The sequence below is a fragment of the Meriones unguiculatus genome, chromosome 7 (assembly GCF_030254825.1).
Source record: "Meriones unguiculatus strain TT.TT164.6M chromosome 7, Bangor_MerUng_6.1, whole genome shotgun sequence".
NCBI classification, from domain to species: Eukaryota; Metazoa; Chordata; class Mammalia; order Rodentia; family Muridae; genus Meriones; species Meriones unguiculatus.
Window position 1 is genome coordinate 37,454,266 of NC_083355.1, and position 16,363 is coordinate 37,470,628.

General features: G+C 50.6%; 2 protein-coding genes across 5 annotated transcripts; one reads left to right on the plus strand and one right to left on the minus strand.

The window, feature by feature from the left end:
- Positions 1–285: 285 nt before the first annotated feature.
- On the plus strand, positions 286–7,887 carry Nle1 (notchless homolog 1). Of its 4 annotated transcripts, XM_021645953.2 has the most exons (13): positions 286–342; positions 448–591; positions 1,420–1,637; positions 2,521–2,600; positions 3,207–3,283; positions 3,402–3,499; positions 3,799–3,991; positions 4,458–4,593; positions 4,717–4,763; positions 5,327–5,529; positions 6,788–6,947; positions 7,032–7,102; positions 7,605–7,887. In XM_021645953.2, the coding sequence occupies exons 1-13, from the start codon at positions 325–327 to the stop codon at positions 7,615–7,617; spliced, it is 1,458 nt and encodes a 485-aa protein (XP_021501628.1). In that variant the 5' UTR covers positions 286–324; the 3' UTR covers positions 7,618–7,887. The 4 variants fall into 4 exon arrangements, with proteins under 4 accessions (XP_021501628.1, XP_060243128.1, XP_060243129.1 ...); XM_060387145.1 differs by lacking the exon at positions 1,420–1,637 and having other exon boundaries at positions 300–342; XM_060387146.1 differs by lacking the exons at positions 286–342; positions 448–591; positions 3,402–3,499 and having other exon boundaries at positions 1,511–1,637; positions 2,408–2,600.
- A 1,371-nt stretch (positions 7,888–9,258) lies between these two features.
- Fndc8 (fibronectin type III domain containing 8) lies at positions 9,259–14,990 on the minus strand. The gene is made up of 4 exons (XM_021645939.1): positions 14,782–14,990; positions 10,886–11,255; positions 9,951–10,187; positions 9,259–9,411 (listed from the first exon to the last, which is right to left on the minus strand). The coding sequence occupies exons 1-4, from the start codon at positions 14,988–14,990 to the stop codon at positions 9,259–9,261; spliced, it is 969 nt and encodes a 322-aa protein (XP_021501614.1).
- Between the last annotated feature and the right edge of the window lie 1,373 nt (positions 14,991–16,363).

Sequence of the window (16,363 nt, forward strand, 5' to 3'; positions counted from 1 at the left end):
GAGTGCTGCCCGGACCCCGAAGAGCTCGGCCTCTGCCATTTCCGACTCTGTGAGCTAGGCGTGCAAATCAATTAACTTCTCTGCCGTTTGGCTACCGTCGTTTACGAAAGTTGACAGGAGCCGCGGTTGGCTGTTGCGAGAACTGAATAAAGTACAAGGCGGGGGGAGTGAAGCCACCTGGTGACTCTACTGGCACTCCCGGCCTCCCGAGCAGCCTGACTCCTCCGAACACGAGAGGGCGCTGTGGCCGGCGGCTGGCCCGGCGCAACACGGACGCGGCGCTCCGTCCCTCCGCCTCGTCTTCCCTCCACGTGGGGACGCAGGATGGCGGCCGCTGTGGCGGTGGGTGTACGCGCGCGAGGGCGGAACGTCGGGGGTCTCCGCGTGGGGTCCTCAGGCCGGAGGGGAGCGGAGGGGCACTGACAGCCTCCTGGTCTGTTTCCGTAGGACGAGGCGGCGGCGGGCGACGTACAGCGGCTGCTCGTGCAGTTCCAGGATGAGGGCGGCCAGCTGCTGGGCTCCCCGTTCGACGTGCCGGTGGACATCACGCCGGACAAGCTGCAGCTCGTGTGCAATGCGCTGCTGGCCCAGGTGAGCACCCCAAGACGATGCCGCGGTGTTCCGGGGACCCCCGCTGCTCACTGGCAGTTAGGGGCGTGGTTCGGCCCCTGGGGAAAAAATGTTCTTTATGTCGACCCATCTGCGGTCAGGGCGTGTTTTGAATTAATCGGATATAGTATTTCCGTGACTCCTTGTCAGAGCCCAACATAAGTTTCTTTATTTTACGGAGATCCCCAGCGGGATTAAATTATTCGCGTGGTGGTACGCAGTAGTTGGAATTGAGCACTGTAGCCCAGATCGGTCTGACCGGATTTGAAAACCTGTGTTCTTAAACCTTTCAGCCAGTGTTACTGATGCTGCCTTCTGTTGGGGTGGAGAGGCAGGCGTACAGATGCAACTGGTGGACCCCCCCCAGCCTCCTACCTTGGTCTGCACTTTTAACCACCCCTCTGAATACTCTTTTTACAGGTGGAACATAGCGTTAGTGGTTTCCGAAACAGTATATGAAGCTGTGTATTGACTCGCATCTTAGACCTTAAAAATGCCAAAGATCTGAAGTAGTTGTCAGGGTTAGTGCTTTAAGCATTTTTTTCTTTTTTAAGTGTCAAGTGGGGATATTAATGTCTACCTCGCAGGATTGTGAGATGCAGATGAAGGGCTCAAAAATTCTGTGAGTGGCCTAGGATTACTTCTCAGTGATATAAAAAAGTCAAAGTCACATTCTCGATGGGGAATAGTGAAGGTATCCCAAGCAAGGTGGCTGGAAGAAGACAGCCTCACCCACCCCACCCCCAGTGAGGGTGGGCACTCATCCTCCTGTGGCAGAATTGCCCTTTACTCCATTGTTCTTGCCCTCAGGAGGAGCCCCTGCCCCTTGCTTTCTATGTCCACGATGCTGAGATTGTGTCCTCACTGGGGAAGACGCTGGAGTCCCAGTCTGTGGAGACAGAGAAAATAGTAGAGATCATCTACCAGCCGCAGGCCATCTTCAGGGTCCGAGCTGTGACACGCTGCACCAGCTCGTTGGAGGGTCACAGTGAAGCAGTCATTTCTGTGGCCTTCAGCCCCACAGGAAAGTAAGGACATCCGTTGACTTGTTGAGGTGTGGGGGGTGCAGCCTCCGACTGAGGTAGAGAGAGCCCTCCAGAGTTACGATCCATGGGGTCTCAGGCTGCCTGCCATGGACTTGAGGTCTGGACTCAAATTGCAAGTAAGAGACTTTCTTAGTTGGTTTGGTCCCCAAAGACTAGGGATATGTGGTTGGGAAGAATCCATCTTGAACCTCTGGAGATTTGAACTGTCCCTCTCCAAGCTGTGTTACTTAAGACAGATTTCTGCATGTTACTTCCCTTTGAAAATGAATCATTTCTTCTCATAGTACTCAAAGAGGAACAGTTGAGTCAGGTGGTGATAGCACATGTCTTTAATCCCAGCACTTAGGAGGCAGAGGCAGATGGATCTCTGTGAGTTCAAGGCCAGCCTGATCTAAATTATGAGTTATAGGATAGCCAGGGCTATGTAGAGAGACCCTGCCTCCAACAATAGAAAAATATGATATTCAAAAGCTTTTTCTAGAACTCTTCATGGAAGTAGGGGCTGGGGTGGGCTGAGCACTCCAGAGGCAGAGGCAGGCAGATGTTGCTGAGTTCGAGATCTGGTCCACAGAGCAAGTTTTAGAACAGCCAGGGCTACCCAGAGAAATCCTGCCTAAACTCCCCCAACAATACAAAGTACAAAAGAGAGAGCAAGTGAGCATGAGCACTGTTCTTGTCATGAAGGAAGATGAGAAAGTAGCTTCCTGGGTTCTTTTCCTGGGTGGCGTCAGTGTCCTATTTCTGCTTCTTAGGGAAAGGGGAGCCTGTTCCCAGAAGATGGTTGGATAGGCAGCAGGAATGCCCATGTGCAGTGTCTCAGGGTGGGCCCCCCCACTGCAGCAGTCAAGCGGCCTCTCTTCCCCAGGTACCTGGCCAGTGGTTCCGGAGACACCACTGTGCGCTTCTGGGATCTCAGCACGGAGACACCGCATTTCACATGCAAAGGTCAGTGTTAATTTAGCCACTTACGGGGTCTTAATGAGTGCCAAGTGGTTACCTCTGCAGCTCCTGATAAAGTCAACTGTGCCAAGAGAGTCCTCAGACTTCAGCATAGACCGGAATCACCTAGAGGGCTTGTTAAAATACAGGATGGTAGTAGCTAGGTCCCTAGCCACTGCCCACACCCCCACCCTGTACTTCCCAGAGCTTTGGTGTTAGCAGATCTAGGGAGGGTCCTGAGTACATTTCTAAGAAGTTCTAGGTGCTGCTGCTGCTCTGGGGACCACAGAGGAGTCCAGTGCATAGCATGGTCACTATCTAAACTAGTTTTTGCATCTGGAGAATAAGGGTGATTCTTGCTTTCCATCCTAGAACTGGTGTAAGAAGGGATGGTACGTACAGAAACAATTCATACCATATGTCAATATGGAATCACTAGAAAGTGGCAGTGTTGTCTGCAGTAAGCTATAAGTATTTGGGTTTTGTTCTCCCTCGCCTCTCCTTTAGTTCATTTGATGGTTAAGGATGGTTCGTGGTATGCTACACACTGTTAGGCACTGGCTAGAGATAAAGATAAATGGAGCTCCTTTCTCCCATCCCCTGCTCCTTTAGGACACCGGCACTGGGTCCTTAGCATATCCTGGTCCCCAGATGGCAAGAAACTGGCCTCGGGCTGTAAGAATGGCCAGGTAGGTGGCATCAGGATAAATGGGCAGAGTAGCCTCTGGAGTCTTTGAAAGGGTATGTTGGGGAGATGTTTGGTGGGACAGGTTGCAGAAAGGAATTTTATGAGCTTCTGTCCTTCAGATTCTACTGTGGGACCCAAGCTCAGGGACGCAAGTGGGCAGGGCCCTCACCGGCCACAGCAAGTGGATCACAGGCCTGAGCTGGGAGCCCCTTCACATGTAAGTGACACCCAGCTAAGACACATGAGCCGGCCTTAGAGCTGCCCTCCTCCCCTGCTCAGTACAGAGACATTCTTTGGAGAGAATAAAAGCAGCATCCAGATGTCAGTGCTAGCTTGGCCTTCCGTGGCCACATCTCCTGCTGCTTGGCGGAGGCTGTTCATTGTGCCCCTTGAGCACAGCCATGCCATGCAGTTAGCTGTCCAGAGGTTGTCACTGGCCTCTGAGTCAGGAATGAGACATAGCATGGGCAAAGAGGCACTGCCATGTCAGACCTGAGGTCACATTTCCCCCACCAGGAATCCTGAGTGCCGCTACGTGGCCAGCAGCTCCAAAGACGGCAGTGTACGAATCTGGGACACGACTGCAGGCCGCTGTGAACGCATCCTCACTGGACACACACAGTCAGTCACCTGCCTCCGCTGGGGAGGAGATGGCCTTCTATATTCTGCTTCCCAGGATCGCACCATCAAAGTCTGGAGGGCCCATGACGTAAGGGCTCTGAGAATTCAGAAGCGGGTCTGACGGGTCATGGGTGTCAGTATCACAGACTGGCATCAGAGAGTCTGCTGTTTCCAGAACTGTACCAGGAGCCCAGCCAGTGCTTCTGGAGTGGCAGCCCAGTGGTCAGTGCCACAGTGTTGTGGGGATTCTGGGTTGTTGTAGAGCTGGTTTAGTTGTTTGCCAGCTACCAAACCTAATCCCATTGTACTAGGTAAACCCTGTTATTCTGTGCCCTGAAACAGGCCAGTACTCTAGCTTCTCGTAAAGAGGGCCTTGAGCCTGCAGGTGCAGTTTGACTAAGATGACTGACTGTGCAGCAGTGATAAATTCTTGTTCCCGATCCTTGTCCCACGTCACCCTTCCCATGGTGGGTTATGGGGTGCGATCGCTCTCCCTGATCTAAGATGTATATGCATGTATCTGTATATGTCTGACCTGTCTTGTTCTGCCCTAGGGCGTGCTATGCCGGACTCTTCAAGGTCATGGCCACTGGGTGAACACCATGGCGCTTAGCACAGACTATGCCCTGCGCACAGGGGCCTTTGAGCCTGCTGAAGCCACAGTGAATGCCCAAGACCTGCGAGGGTCCTGTGAGTGAGAGGGAGGAGGGGTGCAGGCTGCTTGGACAGGAACCAGTTTTCCAGCCTAGTGGGCGGATATCTAACCAGTCCTCTTGTTCTTTATTCCCTCTCTCTCCATTGGCACCTGCACAGTGAAGGAGCTGAAGGAGAGGGCATCGAGTCGCTACAACCTTGTGCGGGTGAGTCTGTGCTGCCAGCATGCAGCCCCTGGCTCAGGACTCGTTCTCACCTATCACAGAAATTCCAGTCACTTGGGCCTCTCCCTTATAGCCCCAGTTCAGTGGTCCTGTTAAGAAAACTTGTTCTTGGTCATCATCCTTTATAATCTTATCTTAACACGCTGGGCATCATTTAAATTTTACTTATTTACTACTCTTGTCTCTTACTTCCTTTGTTGTCTAAGGAGGACATTTATGTGGTTCAAAAGATACACGATTGTGAAACATCTTCTGTCTTTCACGTAGTTGTCCATCATCCCTTTTGGAAGCTTCCAGTGCTGCCAGTAGCTGGCATTCATGCAGTCAGTATGCACAGACTGTGTATGCGTAAAACCACCCACATATGAAAGCCATCCCCTTTTAGTGCCATTCTTTATATCTTAGGACTCTTCCACACATGTGGGCTAGCCTGGAGTTTCATGTGAGCTCACATCCCTGCCAGGCCTCCTTTCCCTAGTTCTGGCTTCTGTCACTGTTGCATAGCCAGTATCTGACCACCTAACACTGTGTGCTTTCTCGCCCAGGGCCAAGGCCCGGAGAGGCTGGTGTCTGGCTCAGATGACTTCACCTTATTCCTATGGTCCCCAGCAGAGGACAAGAAGCCCCTTACACGAATGACAGGACACCAGGCCCTCATCAACCAGGTGCTCTTCTCTCCTGACTCCCGCATCGTGGCCAGTGCCTCCTTTGACAAGTCTATCAAGCTGTGGGATGGCAGGACGGGCAAGTGAGTGGAGACGTGGGGTTTGGCATGAACTTGGTGACACCTTTCTGCTTGTGTGGCACTGGCAGGTTCTGCTTTCCTCCGCCCACACTTCTGACACATAGACCTTTCACCTCAGCACTGAACTTGGACTGGTAAAATGACACCGTTAGGGCCAGCCCTAAATGAGCCACATTTCCGAATGTAAGGAGGAGTTAGGGCTAGCCACAGTGCCAGGGACGCAGCAGCCCTAGAGGTGAACAGTGGCTAGAACTGTGTTGTGCCTCTTGTCTTCAGAAGGTTCTCCACACAGCAGTGGTACCAGCATCTCTGGGAAGTTGACAGAAATGCAGAATGTAGGGGTCCAAAGAGATGGCATATACTGCTCTTGCAGAGGACCCACATCGGGCAGCTCAAAACCACCATCGCCAGCTTCAGGGGGATCCTATGCCTCTGGCCTTCACAGGACCTGCAGTCATATATTTATTTAAAAATAAAAGTAAATCTTTTTGCTGGGTAGTAGTGGCTTAGACCTTTAATCCCAGTACTGGGGAGGCAGAGACAGGTGTTTCTCTGAGTTTTCAAGGCCAGTCTGGTCTGCAGAACAAGTTCCAAGACAGCCAGGTAAACCATGTCTCAAAAAATGTGTGTGTGTATAATCAAACGAAAATGTGGACTCCCGTCTAACCCTTGTGCATCAAAATCTGCACCTGGTTTTTGTGCTGTCAACTAAGTCTGAGAGGCCCTGGTATGAGGGGTGTGGTATACCAGCCATTATTAGGTTGGAGAAGAGGCATGATGTGTAGGAACAGAGAAGCAATGGCTGTCGCTGTGTATTTTCATACCACAGTACTGTGAAATGATAATTCAGTTCCTTTAGAAAGCCAGGAAACTGAGTCTCAGGCCTAACGGCTTAACCAGACATTACTGCTAGACTCTATTAACTTGAAAGCTCCATCTGGGCCTGGCCCACCGTTAACTCCATGCCACCTGTCAGCTGGCACCTGTTATGTTGGAGGACACCAGGCAGATGGGCTAAGCAGGTGGCATGTTGGGCTTTCAGGCATGCAGAGTTGTACAGGTCTGGAGGCTTAGCAAGAGGCAGCCTCAAAGCAACTCAACTGGAGTTGTTTTACAAAAATAGTAATGACCAATAATGATTAAAATAGCCCAGCATGGGACCCAGGAAATGCTAGCAGGTGGTCAAGGTTGAGAGCTGCTGTTGTGGGCATGGAGGACATGTTGAAGATCTAATACTTACCACTGGCTTCCCCTGGCTCAGGTACCTGGCTTCCCTGCGTGGCCACGTGGCTGCTGTGTACCAGATCGCCTGGTCGGCTGATAGCCGGCTGCTGGTCAGTGGCAGCAGTGACAGCACACTGAAGGTGTGGGATGTGAAGGCCCAGAAACTGGCCACAGACCTGCCAGGCCATGCTGATGAGGTACGGCTGACCCATGGAGGCTGGGATCGGCCCTGGCCCTCTTGCCCTCAGCACATCACTGTCTAACCCCTTTCCTCCTTTTAGGTTTATGCCGTCGACTGGAGTCCAGATGGCCAGAGAGTAGCAAGTGGTGGGAAAGACAAGTGCCTCCGGATGTGAGTGGGGTGTGCCAGAGGCTGGGGTGCTTGGTTCTCCTGGCCCACACTGGCCAGCCCTTCTCTGCTCTTTACCATGGCATGGAATTCGGAGGGACATTCTTGTGTTATGGAGGGAGGGCATGGGAATCAGGTTCTTCATGGGAGATAGAGATAGGGGCTTATGGGAGACTCTGGAAGAACCTGTAGGTCTCCATAATGCAGTAGTTCATCATTGGGGCACTGGGCTTTGTTGGCCTGGGACCTAGGTTCAGGTCCTAGTTCTGGCAGTGTGCAGGCACAGCACCTTTCCAGACAGGAGGGTCACAGAGGGCATGAACAGTGACACCTAAAAGCACTGTGCTGTGACAGCTACTTGATGCTTGGTGGTAGGCCCTGTAGCACCACAGGGAAGGGTTGAGGCAAGAGGAGAGGGCCTGGCGGAAGTACACAGTTGAGTTTGAGCTAGAGCAGACAGCAGGCTCTTGACAGGGCTGTAGGCACCATGTATGTCTCCCCACAGATGGAGAAGATGAAGAACTCCACAGCTTCCTGACGCCTACCTGGACTCAGCCCCTGCCTGCCTTGCCAGAGACCAACTAATGCACATGGCCACCTGCCCAGGACAGGTCCCCAGTGTGTGACAGTCCCAGGAAGTTAGAACATGGAGCCAAGCCATGGACTCTTCTGGCTGGTGCTGATAGCGGTGGGAAAAGGCCTCTGGCTCCCACATCCTTTTCCAAGTGTCAGCTGTACAGGCCCAGACCCTCGCTATATGTGGCCAAATAAATAATTTATATTTTGTGTTCATGTTGTAGTTTCTTGTCCTAGAACTGCCACCACCCCACCCCCTACAGTCCTGTTTGCCGCTCCCCCAATCAAGGACTCTGAGAAGGTCCATCTGGCCCCTCCCTTGCACTGGATGACAGCAGCCCAGCTGATCAGGAAGCTGCCCTTCCTGCTGCTTCACAGTAAGGGAAAGACCAGTGTGACCTTGGCCATAGGAAAGGCTAAAGCTCTGCTGTCCGTGGTCACCTTGGACAAGTGCCCGTTTGCAGCAACTAAAACTACACATATCTAGGGACCCTACTTATGTGTACTCTGGTATTAGTAACAGTCTTGCCATTGCTTTCCGCATACTGCCTGAGGCCCTCCCAGATGCCTAGCACTGCACTAGGCCCTCAGGCTTGAGAACAATGCCAAGGCTGTCACAAAGGACCGATGGCCAGCAGGGGGCCAGCGGTGTGTGCACAGTGTGATGAGGGACTGTGATAGGACTCTGTGTGTGATAAGAATGAAGGGTATATCCCAGTATTTCAGCTTATATCCCAATATTGCAGGCCTTTATCCTGCAAGAACCTACTGTCTTTTTCTCTTGCTGTAAAGAGTTGCTGGGGCTCAGTGTTGTCTGTTGATGGCCTCTGTCTGTGGAGGAATTTCTAGGTCTGCCTGGTACTGGATCCCTATGCTTCCCTCCTCCATTTGGGGCTTTTACGTTTTGCACATCACCCAAACTGGCTGTTCAGCCTTCCCTCACATATTAAAATAGGGCTGCAAGAGAGGCACAGGAACCCACCAGTTAGATTTGCTTTGTGTCAGGCATATCTTTGTCAAAGTGATCCTGCACCAGAGCCTGAATGGCCTCATATTAGAATGAACTACCCGAGCCTCTAGAGACAATGACCTATTTGTACCTCACAATGGGGAAGAGCTAGAATTCAGCCAGAACATCCCCTGAAACTTGGGTACTTAGTCTTGAGTGTCAACCCAGTTGTCATTCTATCTGCTGGACTGTTCTGACAAGAGAACCATGCTCTGGCCCAGCTTAGGCTTGTGGAAAAGGAAGCATTATTTCAGAGTTCTGAATGGGCCTTCAGTTCTTTAATGCGGGACCTGGAACCAGCCCAAGTCAGGGAGGAAAGAGGGTGGCTAGCAGCTGTTGGGCAGTGGCTGAGCCTGGTCCAGCCCAAGGTGTGTCTAGGTGAATGAGGCTCCTTTCTATCCATGGCCCCTCTCCGGGGTAAGGTAAGTACGTCTGCCACAGGCCCTGGACTGGTGGGTAACTAGTGGTTCTTTGGCACGGTGCTTGCTGGTACAGTATATCTCCTGATTCTGATTCCTAAGGACCCAGGGCCAGGGCTGACAGTGGGCAAGGGGTAGCCTCCACTGCACATCCCCTAATACGGATATAGGTATTCCAGATCCTCCAGCCTCCGCATCTCCTCCATCGCCATGGACACAGTTCTCCGCTGAGGCTGTTTGCGCTGCACAGTAACCTGGATGGGATTGTTCTCAGGGAAGCTGTTGAAGTCAGTAGACACAGTTGCAAACTGAAATAAAACAAGCACCCTCAGGATGCCTTCCCAGGCTAGAGTCTTAGCTCTCACTCATCTCCATTACCCTTCTTGCTGCTAAGTGAGATCTTGGCCTCATGCAACACAGTCACTGTGGGGTTCTCTCTACCCTAGGCCCCTGACACCTGCAAGCTGTAACATTTGGTCTGTTCCCTTTTCCCTACACAATTCTTGGTCCACTCACAGTTATCGGCATTACAGATACATCGGCATTACAGATATGAGACCTTGTGGCTTTGAAAAAACACGAACATTGTGATGCTACTACTGCAGTTACCAGTTTGCATCTCTGATGGGCCGGTAAACCTCTCAGGGAACAGCAGTCTGGAATTAATGCTTGTTGGCCCAGACATAAGGAAAGCAAACAAGGACATGAGACTTGGAGGGTTACTCCCATGACCAACCCCTTGTAGTTTCTCACCTTTAAATTTAAAGGCCAAAGTTACCTTTAACACGCTAGTTTCCTGGTCAGACGTCCCTCCCTAGCCCTGGGCCTTTCTGCTTCCAGGACTCACCTTATAGGGCTTGCACCACTTCCCCACTCCCGCTGTGTTGGCTGCTCGGACAGTAAGGCAATAGGTTGTATTTGGCTTCAGCTCCATCAGCTTGACAGTGGTGCCCAGGATCTTGTTGAAGATCCACGGGCGGTTCTTGACCTTGGGCGTCTCCTTGTTGCCTCGTTTGGTTGCCTCCTGTAGCAGCACCTGGTAAAAACTGACCTGCTGCTTGCCCACAGCATAAGTCCAGGAAATCTAGGGGAAGAGAGAGAGCCCAGGCTTCCTCAGGTCTGGCTGGCCTGTGGTGCTGAGGGTGGAGGGGGAGTCACAGGTGCCCTTCCATTCCTGTTCCTACTGGAGGTCTGGAGGAGAGTGCAAACTGTAGGCCTCACAGCACAGGGAAGGGGGAGGAGCTCCACCCACCTCATAGTGCTCCTTAAATTCCATAGACCTAAACACTCAGCTGAAAGCTACCTACGGAAAGCAGTTTCCCACTGTAGGGAGGTCATCACACAGCAACCAATGACAGACTAGAAGTCTGGCTTAGCATCTCTCAAGGAGTTGCCATAGCATTTTCATTACCTGGGACTAAGTAAGCCAATGCACATTGTCAGGCCTCCCTCAAACCTTGTAGGGTTGGGGCCTAGGGGTCTAGGTATTGACAAGGTGGTCTGTGGGAACATGACTATCCTGAGCCTTCCCTCAGGATACACTAGGCCTGCTGCTAACCTCCATACTTCCCAGTTCCAGCCATTGCTCAGTTGGAAGTAGCCTTTCCCTCTGAATTCCCAAATCTTTTCTGCATTGAACAGAGAACCAGTGAACCCATTTCCTGCCTCCTGCCTCCCTTCCTAAACCATGAACCAGAGGTCAGAATGCAGTGGCGATTCCCTTCACACTTCTCTTGGAGTTCAGTGCCTACCCAGTAAGCCCTTGACAAAAGAAAAACATACCACAGCTGTGGAATCGCCAACGGTGTGTTCGCAGATGAAGGGGGCCTCTGGCACATCCATGACCACAGAAGACTCAGAGCGTGTTGAGGAGGTGTCTGTGTCTATCGCAGGGTTGTCAAGGTCCAACAGGCCCCTGGTGGCCATTTGGGACTTAGATGAGTGGGAGCAGATGGCCCGATTCTCCTTTTCTGTCTTTTTGGCCATCGATGATAAATTGAGTTTGTTCAGCTCACCCTCCAGCATCCCGGCAAAGAAGCTGCTGTTGGGTTGGGTCACAGCCAGTTTGATGGGGTTCAACAGAGTGGACGATAGGGGAGACACGCTTGTGTCGTCTGAGCTGTATTCAGAATCTTCCGCTGGTACCTGTTTCCTGGAGTGGGAAGGACAGGGATGTCGGATGACAGAGGCTGCCCGCAACACATCAGCCTGAGGAACCCAGAACCCACGGCCTAGGGACTCACTCCACCAGCATCCCTGACTGTGAGATAGCTTGAGGCGTGCTCCTGTTCAGTAGCAGCAGAGTGCTCACTAAAACTGCACATTCCTGGTTCCCGGTCCCCAGTGGGCATGGAAGCTGCATTTTAGTAAGATCTTCAGGTGGTTCTGATAGTAAGTGTTCTGAGATCCACAATTTTAGAAACTCCCACCAAAATGGGGTGCAAGCATCCTAGAAAATGACCACAGCAACCAATGGGAGTAAAGAGAAATGTCTGCAGATACCTAATGAGAAAGGGTTAAATTATGCTGATTTCTTTGCTAGTACTTCTTTACTGTTACTTCACATTTAACGTAATTTATATTTACTTATATTTTAATGACATCTAACTATTATGAAGCATGTGAAATTAATAGTGTGTTTTATGTGTGATATATATATTGGAGGAATGCTCTTGTTCCACTGGGTATAGTCACACAAACACACCTGTAATTCTAGTACTGGAGAGGCTGACACAGGAGGGTCAAAAGTCCCAAGTCTGGGCTATACGATGAGACCCTTGACTCGAAAAAAAAAAAAAAAAAAAAGAGTAAAAACAAAGCCAGACAAAACAAAACAAGAAATCACTTTTTCCCCGCGGTGGTTTGAATGATAATATTCCCCATAAGCTCATATGTTTGATTGCTTGGTCCCCATTAGGAGGTGTGGCTTTGTGGGAGGAGCTGTGTGACTATGGGTAGGGTTTGAGGTATCCAAAGCTAACACTAGGCCACCCCATCCTCTCCTTAGCCTGTAATTTGGGGATCAGAGAGAAGATCTCAGATACTTCTCCAGTACCATACCTGCCTGCTACCATGTTTCCTGGCATGAGAATGGGCTGGCCCTCTGAAACCGTAAGTGTAAGCAAGCCCACAATTAAATGCTTTCTTCTATAAGCCGCCTTGGTCGTGGGGTCTCCTCACAGCCATAAAACAGTAACTAAAACATCCCCCATTTTTATGTGTTTTTTTTTTTTTAAATCAGGGAGTAGTTTAGACACTTTTATTTGCTCTCATCCAACTTTAGAAATTAAGATGTATCGCCATTACCAAGAGCCCCCCTGGATGCTTCTCTCACACCGCATATCCTCTAGCTAATGCAGCCAGCAAGTAAGGTTTTTTTGGTTTGGTTTGGTTTTCTGTTTATTATTCACTATGTGTCATCTTAGGCTTGTTGCTCATGGACGTTTACCTGAGGCAAGACATGCTGCTTTGCATCTCTCTTGACTCCGTACAAATAAAAGGTATCATCCAGCAACACCCTATCCGAAACTTGATTTCTGCTCCGTGCCGTGTTTTGATCCGTCTGTACTGATGGATGTAGCAGAGGCTTCGGCCATTTTGTCTGTCCCCTGGTTGTTTTGTTTTGTTTTGTTTTATGACATGAATATTTGTTTGTTGCTTTTTAAATTTATGTGTTTTACCTCCATGTATGGGTGTGCACCGCATGCATACAGAGGCCAGAAGAAGGCAGTGGGTCCACTGGAACTGCAGTTCCAGGGAGTTGTGACGTCATGTGGATGCTGGGATCTAAACCCTGCTCCTCTGCGAAACCAGCACTTAAGCACTGAGCCATCTCTCCAGTACCCGCGTGGATGTGTGTGTTATTGCTCTTTGCCATTACAAAGGGAATACATGGCCCTGCATTGTCTTGCTGATTCAGTGCACCAACACTAAAATAAAATTAGCTTTCAAATCCTTAAAAACAACTTCGATAATACATACAAATAACTAAAACTAAACATCACAGACTGCTCCTTCCCCTGTCATGCATGTACTCTGCGACTTCTGATTCCCTGTCTAATGCTTATTATTCTGGCTTCTACCAGCTAGGATTTCCCGGCCTGTAGTCAGGTCCCAATCTACCTTAGTCTAGCCCAGCTTCCTACTTCCTGTTGGCTTCCCAGGCCGTATGCCCTTCCTGGGCTCTCACCCGCAAACTCTGGAGGTATCTGGATCAGTTCAGAACTCTCACCCCTCAAGCCCCACAAGCCCTTGAAGGACATCTAAGGCAGATGTTCTTTTAAGTCCTGTATTTGTAGGCTGATGAGTTGAGGAGGTTGACATCATTTATACAGACTGTCCTAGAAATCTCTATTTCAGAGTCACCCACTGGAGCCAGGCAGTGGTGGCAGAGGCAGGTGGATCTCTCTGAGGTCAAGGCCAACCTGGCCTACAGATTGAGCTCCAGAATAGCCAAAGCTACACAGAGAAACCTTGTCTTGAAAACAATAACAAGAAAACAGACTCCACTACTGAAAAACTCTAGCGCTGCAGTGGGCACAGAACACCACTGGCGCCCTGGACTGCTTGCAGGACATCTCTCCTTCCTGATTTCCACAGCAGCCCCGAGAGATGGATGTGGGCCTGAGAACTTGGCTGAGGCCATTTATCTAAGTGGTAGAACTTGGATTTGAACTCAGGGCTCCATGCCTGAGGTCCCCCTCCCCCGACCTGCATCCCTTAGTAAATCATAAGTCTACAAACAATGGTTGTCTCAGCCAGGTCACAATAGCCCATGGTGACCTAGAATGGACACATCCCTCTCTCGCATCTAAACCAGTCTGTGGGTCCCAGTGAGAAAGTATGGAACCTTTTTTTTTTTTTTAAAGAAATAATAAAAGACTCTGTGACTGGGGCTGAAGAGATGTCTCATTGGTCAAGAGTACTGGTTGCTCTTGTAGAGGACCCGAGTTCAACTCCCCGCACCCACAGAGTGGCTCAAGGCAGTGAGAGCAGGGCATTAAACGAAGCCCAGGGCCCATTCATGGGTCACTTCAATGGAGACTGTGCAGTGTTTCCTCAGTCATCACCCTGCACAGTCTTTCCCTGGAGATCTTTCTCAGATGTCACTTCCTCTAAGAAGTCTCCCTTTTCTGCACCTTGTCCCAAACTGTACCAGCCCTTGGGTCTAGGCGTCAAGGTACTTGTGATAGCATTTACCAGGCTGTACTGTATCACCCTTTTTATTGCCTACTGTCCACCACAACCGACACCCTTCACACTAGGCCTAACATTCTTTAAAGGCAGGGACTATGCTTCCCAGCTTTGCCATCCCCAACTTGACATTGGGTCATATTTCTCACCAAAAGGAAGAGTTTTGTGGCATGAAGTAGAGGAAACCCAGACTCACTAAGAAGATCAGTGAACCTCAGCTGGAAGGCAGGCAGAGGCATTAGGGTGGGAGAATTGAAGGGAAGAAGCCTGGGGCAGGACAGAGTGCTAGGCAGAATAAGGAGCACCCTAACTCTTTGACTAGTCCAGAAAGGTCTCCTAGCGTAGGCCGCCCACATCCTCCAGAACCGACGTGGGACTCAGGGGCTGCATGGGAACCTCCTGACATGTTCCCCCCTCGAGGGACCCCACAGTGGCCTACAAAGTTTCTCCAGCCTTGGAAGGGAGGACCCCAAATCGACTCTCACATGATATTGGTGGTGTCTTCCTCTGAGTAGTTGAGCAAGCTGCGTCTTGAGGCGAGCAGGAGACCTTTGGTAGGCATGGACCGGTTAAGAAACATGGAATTTGGACAGGCCTTTGGCAGTTGGTTGGCCACATTTGTGACATCAGGGGTTTCCTTCTTCGGTGCAGCATCCTCCCCACCCCCCGCTTTGCAGAACACCTCCGTTGCCATCTGATGTGGGTGGGATCAGCGCTGCCGCCACTGTGTGGGACAACCAGCCAGCAGGAAGCAGCGAGAAACTGAGGCAGAGGTCCCAACCCTTAGTTTGTGTGGGCTGGGTGTGCGGTGAGCTGACTTCACAATCATCACAGAGTGTAACAATTAGGGGCCAGCCTCCCCTTGCTGTGAGGCTTGCTGTGCAGCTGGACAGACCAAAAGCCCAGGTCAGGGGTGGGGCTGAGCCAAGAAACAAACGTCATGGCCCCTTCCAACACACAGAGCCCCTTCTAAGTGACTTTTGCTTGTTTGTTTTTCAAGACAGGGTTTCTCTGTATAGCCTTGGCTGTCCTGGACTGGCTTTGTAAACCAGGCCAGTCTCGAACTCAGAGGGATCTGCCTGTCTCTGCTTCCCAAAGTGCTTGGATTAAAGGCATGTGCTCTCGGCCACATTGTGGTCACAGCTGCTCTGTCCTCCTCTAAGGACTTCAAGAGGCTTAACACCTGTGCCTTTCAGAGCTGTCCTAGAAAGAGAAGCAGGCTAGTGACAAAGAGAACACCTCCTGGCCTGCACTAAAGAACCTTTGAAGAGGAAGACTTTGACTACTGATGCATCTAAACAGCAAATCCCACTGAAGCCAGTAGCATAAGCGCAGAGAAAGCCTACCTTGGGTTGTCGCTCACAGAGTAGCTGCTTTTAGTGCTAGAATTCCAAATGCCTTGAAAGACTGAGAGACAACGGTGAACATGGGGAGATAGTTCTAAAAATAGGCCCAACTTCTCTGCTATGAAGAAAGCCAGAGTAAAGTAGAAACACACCCACAACTTCCGGGGAGAGAAGGGAGCAAGTTCTCTAACACTGGCTTTGCAGGTGGATGTGGACTCAGTTCCGTGCTTTCTAGCTGTGTAACTCAGAAAATAACAATCTTTGAGCCCAACTCCTTCAACTACAACGTACAGAAATAGAACCTCACACCTGGGCGTGAGAAGCTTCCTTATGTTGGCACACTTTTTAAAAACTTATTTACATTTATCTTTTTCTCCCTGCTGCACCCTAATCCCTTCCAATACCCCAACACCAAGAGTTAGTGGGAGAGGGGCTGCCGTTCTCTTGGCTGCGTCCTGCTGGTCAGGGTCATCAGGTTCCTTGGAGCCAATCCTCATTTCAGATCAACTTCTTGTCTCACAACAGCAACCAGGAGTAGCAAGGGGGAAGCAGGAAGAGCCTTGTTCTTTCTCCTAGTCCACTCTATCTGGGCTCTTGCATTTATTCTCTCTCCAGAGTCCTCAGATTTAAACTATCTGCAGCTGGCAAAGAGCTCCTCCCAGAGCCCTCATGAGGCAAGTAGTCTGCTGCTGTGGACTATGTGAATCAGTCCCACATCCAA

Excerpts from the sequence above, each read along its gene's own strand:
- Nle1 (XM_021645953.2), top strand. Across the intron at positions 5,530-6,787 it reads TGGGATGGCAGGACGGGCAA|GTACCTGGCTTCCCTGCGTG; the intron begins GTGAGTGGAGAC and ends CCCCTGGCTCAG. Across the intron at positions 6,948-7,031 it reads TGCCAGGCCATGCTGATGAG|GTTTATGCCGTCGACTGGAG; the intron begins GTACGGCTGACC and ends TCCTCCTTTTAG.
- Fndc8 (XM_021645939.1), bottom strand. The coding sequence starts at position 14,990 with ATGGCAACGGAGGTGTTCTGCAAAGCGGGGGGTGGGGAGGATGCTGCA. Across the intron at positions 10,188-10,885 it reads TTGGCGATTCCACAGCTGTG|ATTTCCTGGACTTATGCTGT; the intron begins GTATGTTTTTCT and ends CTCTTCCCCTAG. Across the intron at positions 9,412-9,950 it reads AGTGGTGCAAGCCCTATAAG|TTTGCAACTGTGTCTACTGA; the intron begins GTGAGTCCTGGA and ends GTTTTATTTCAG.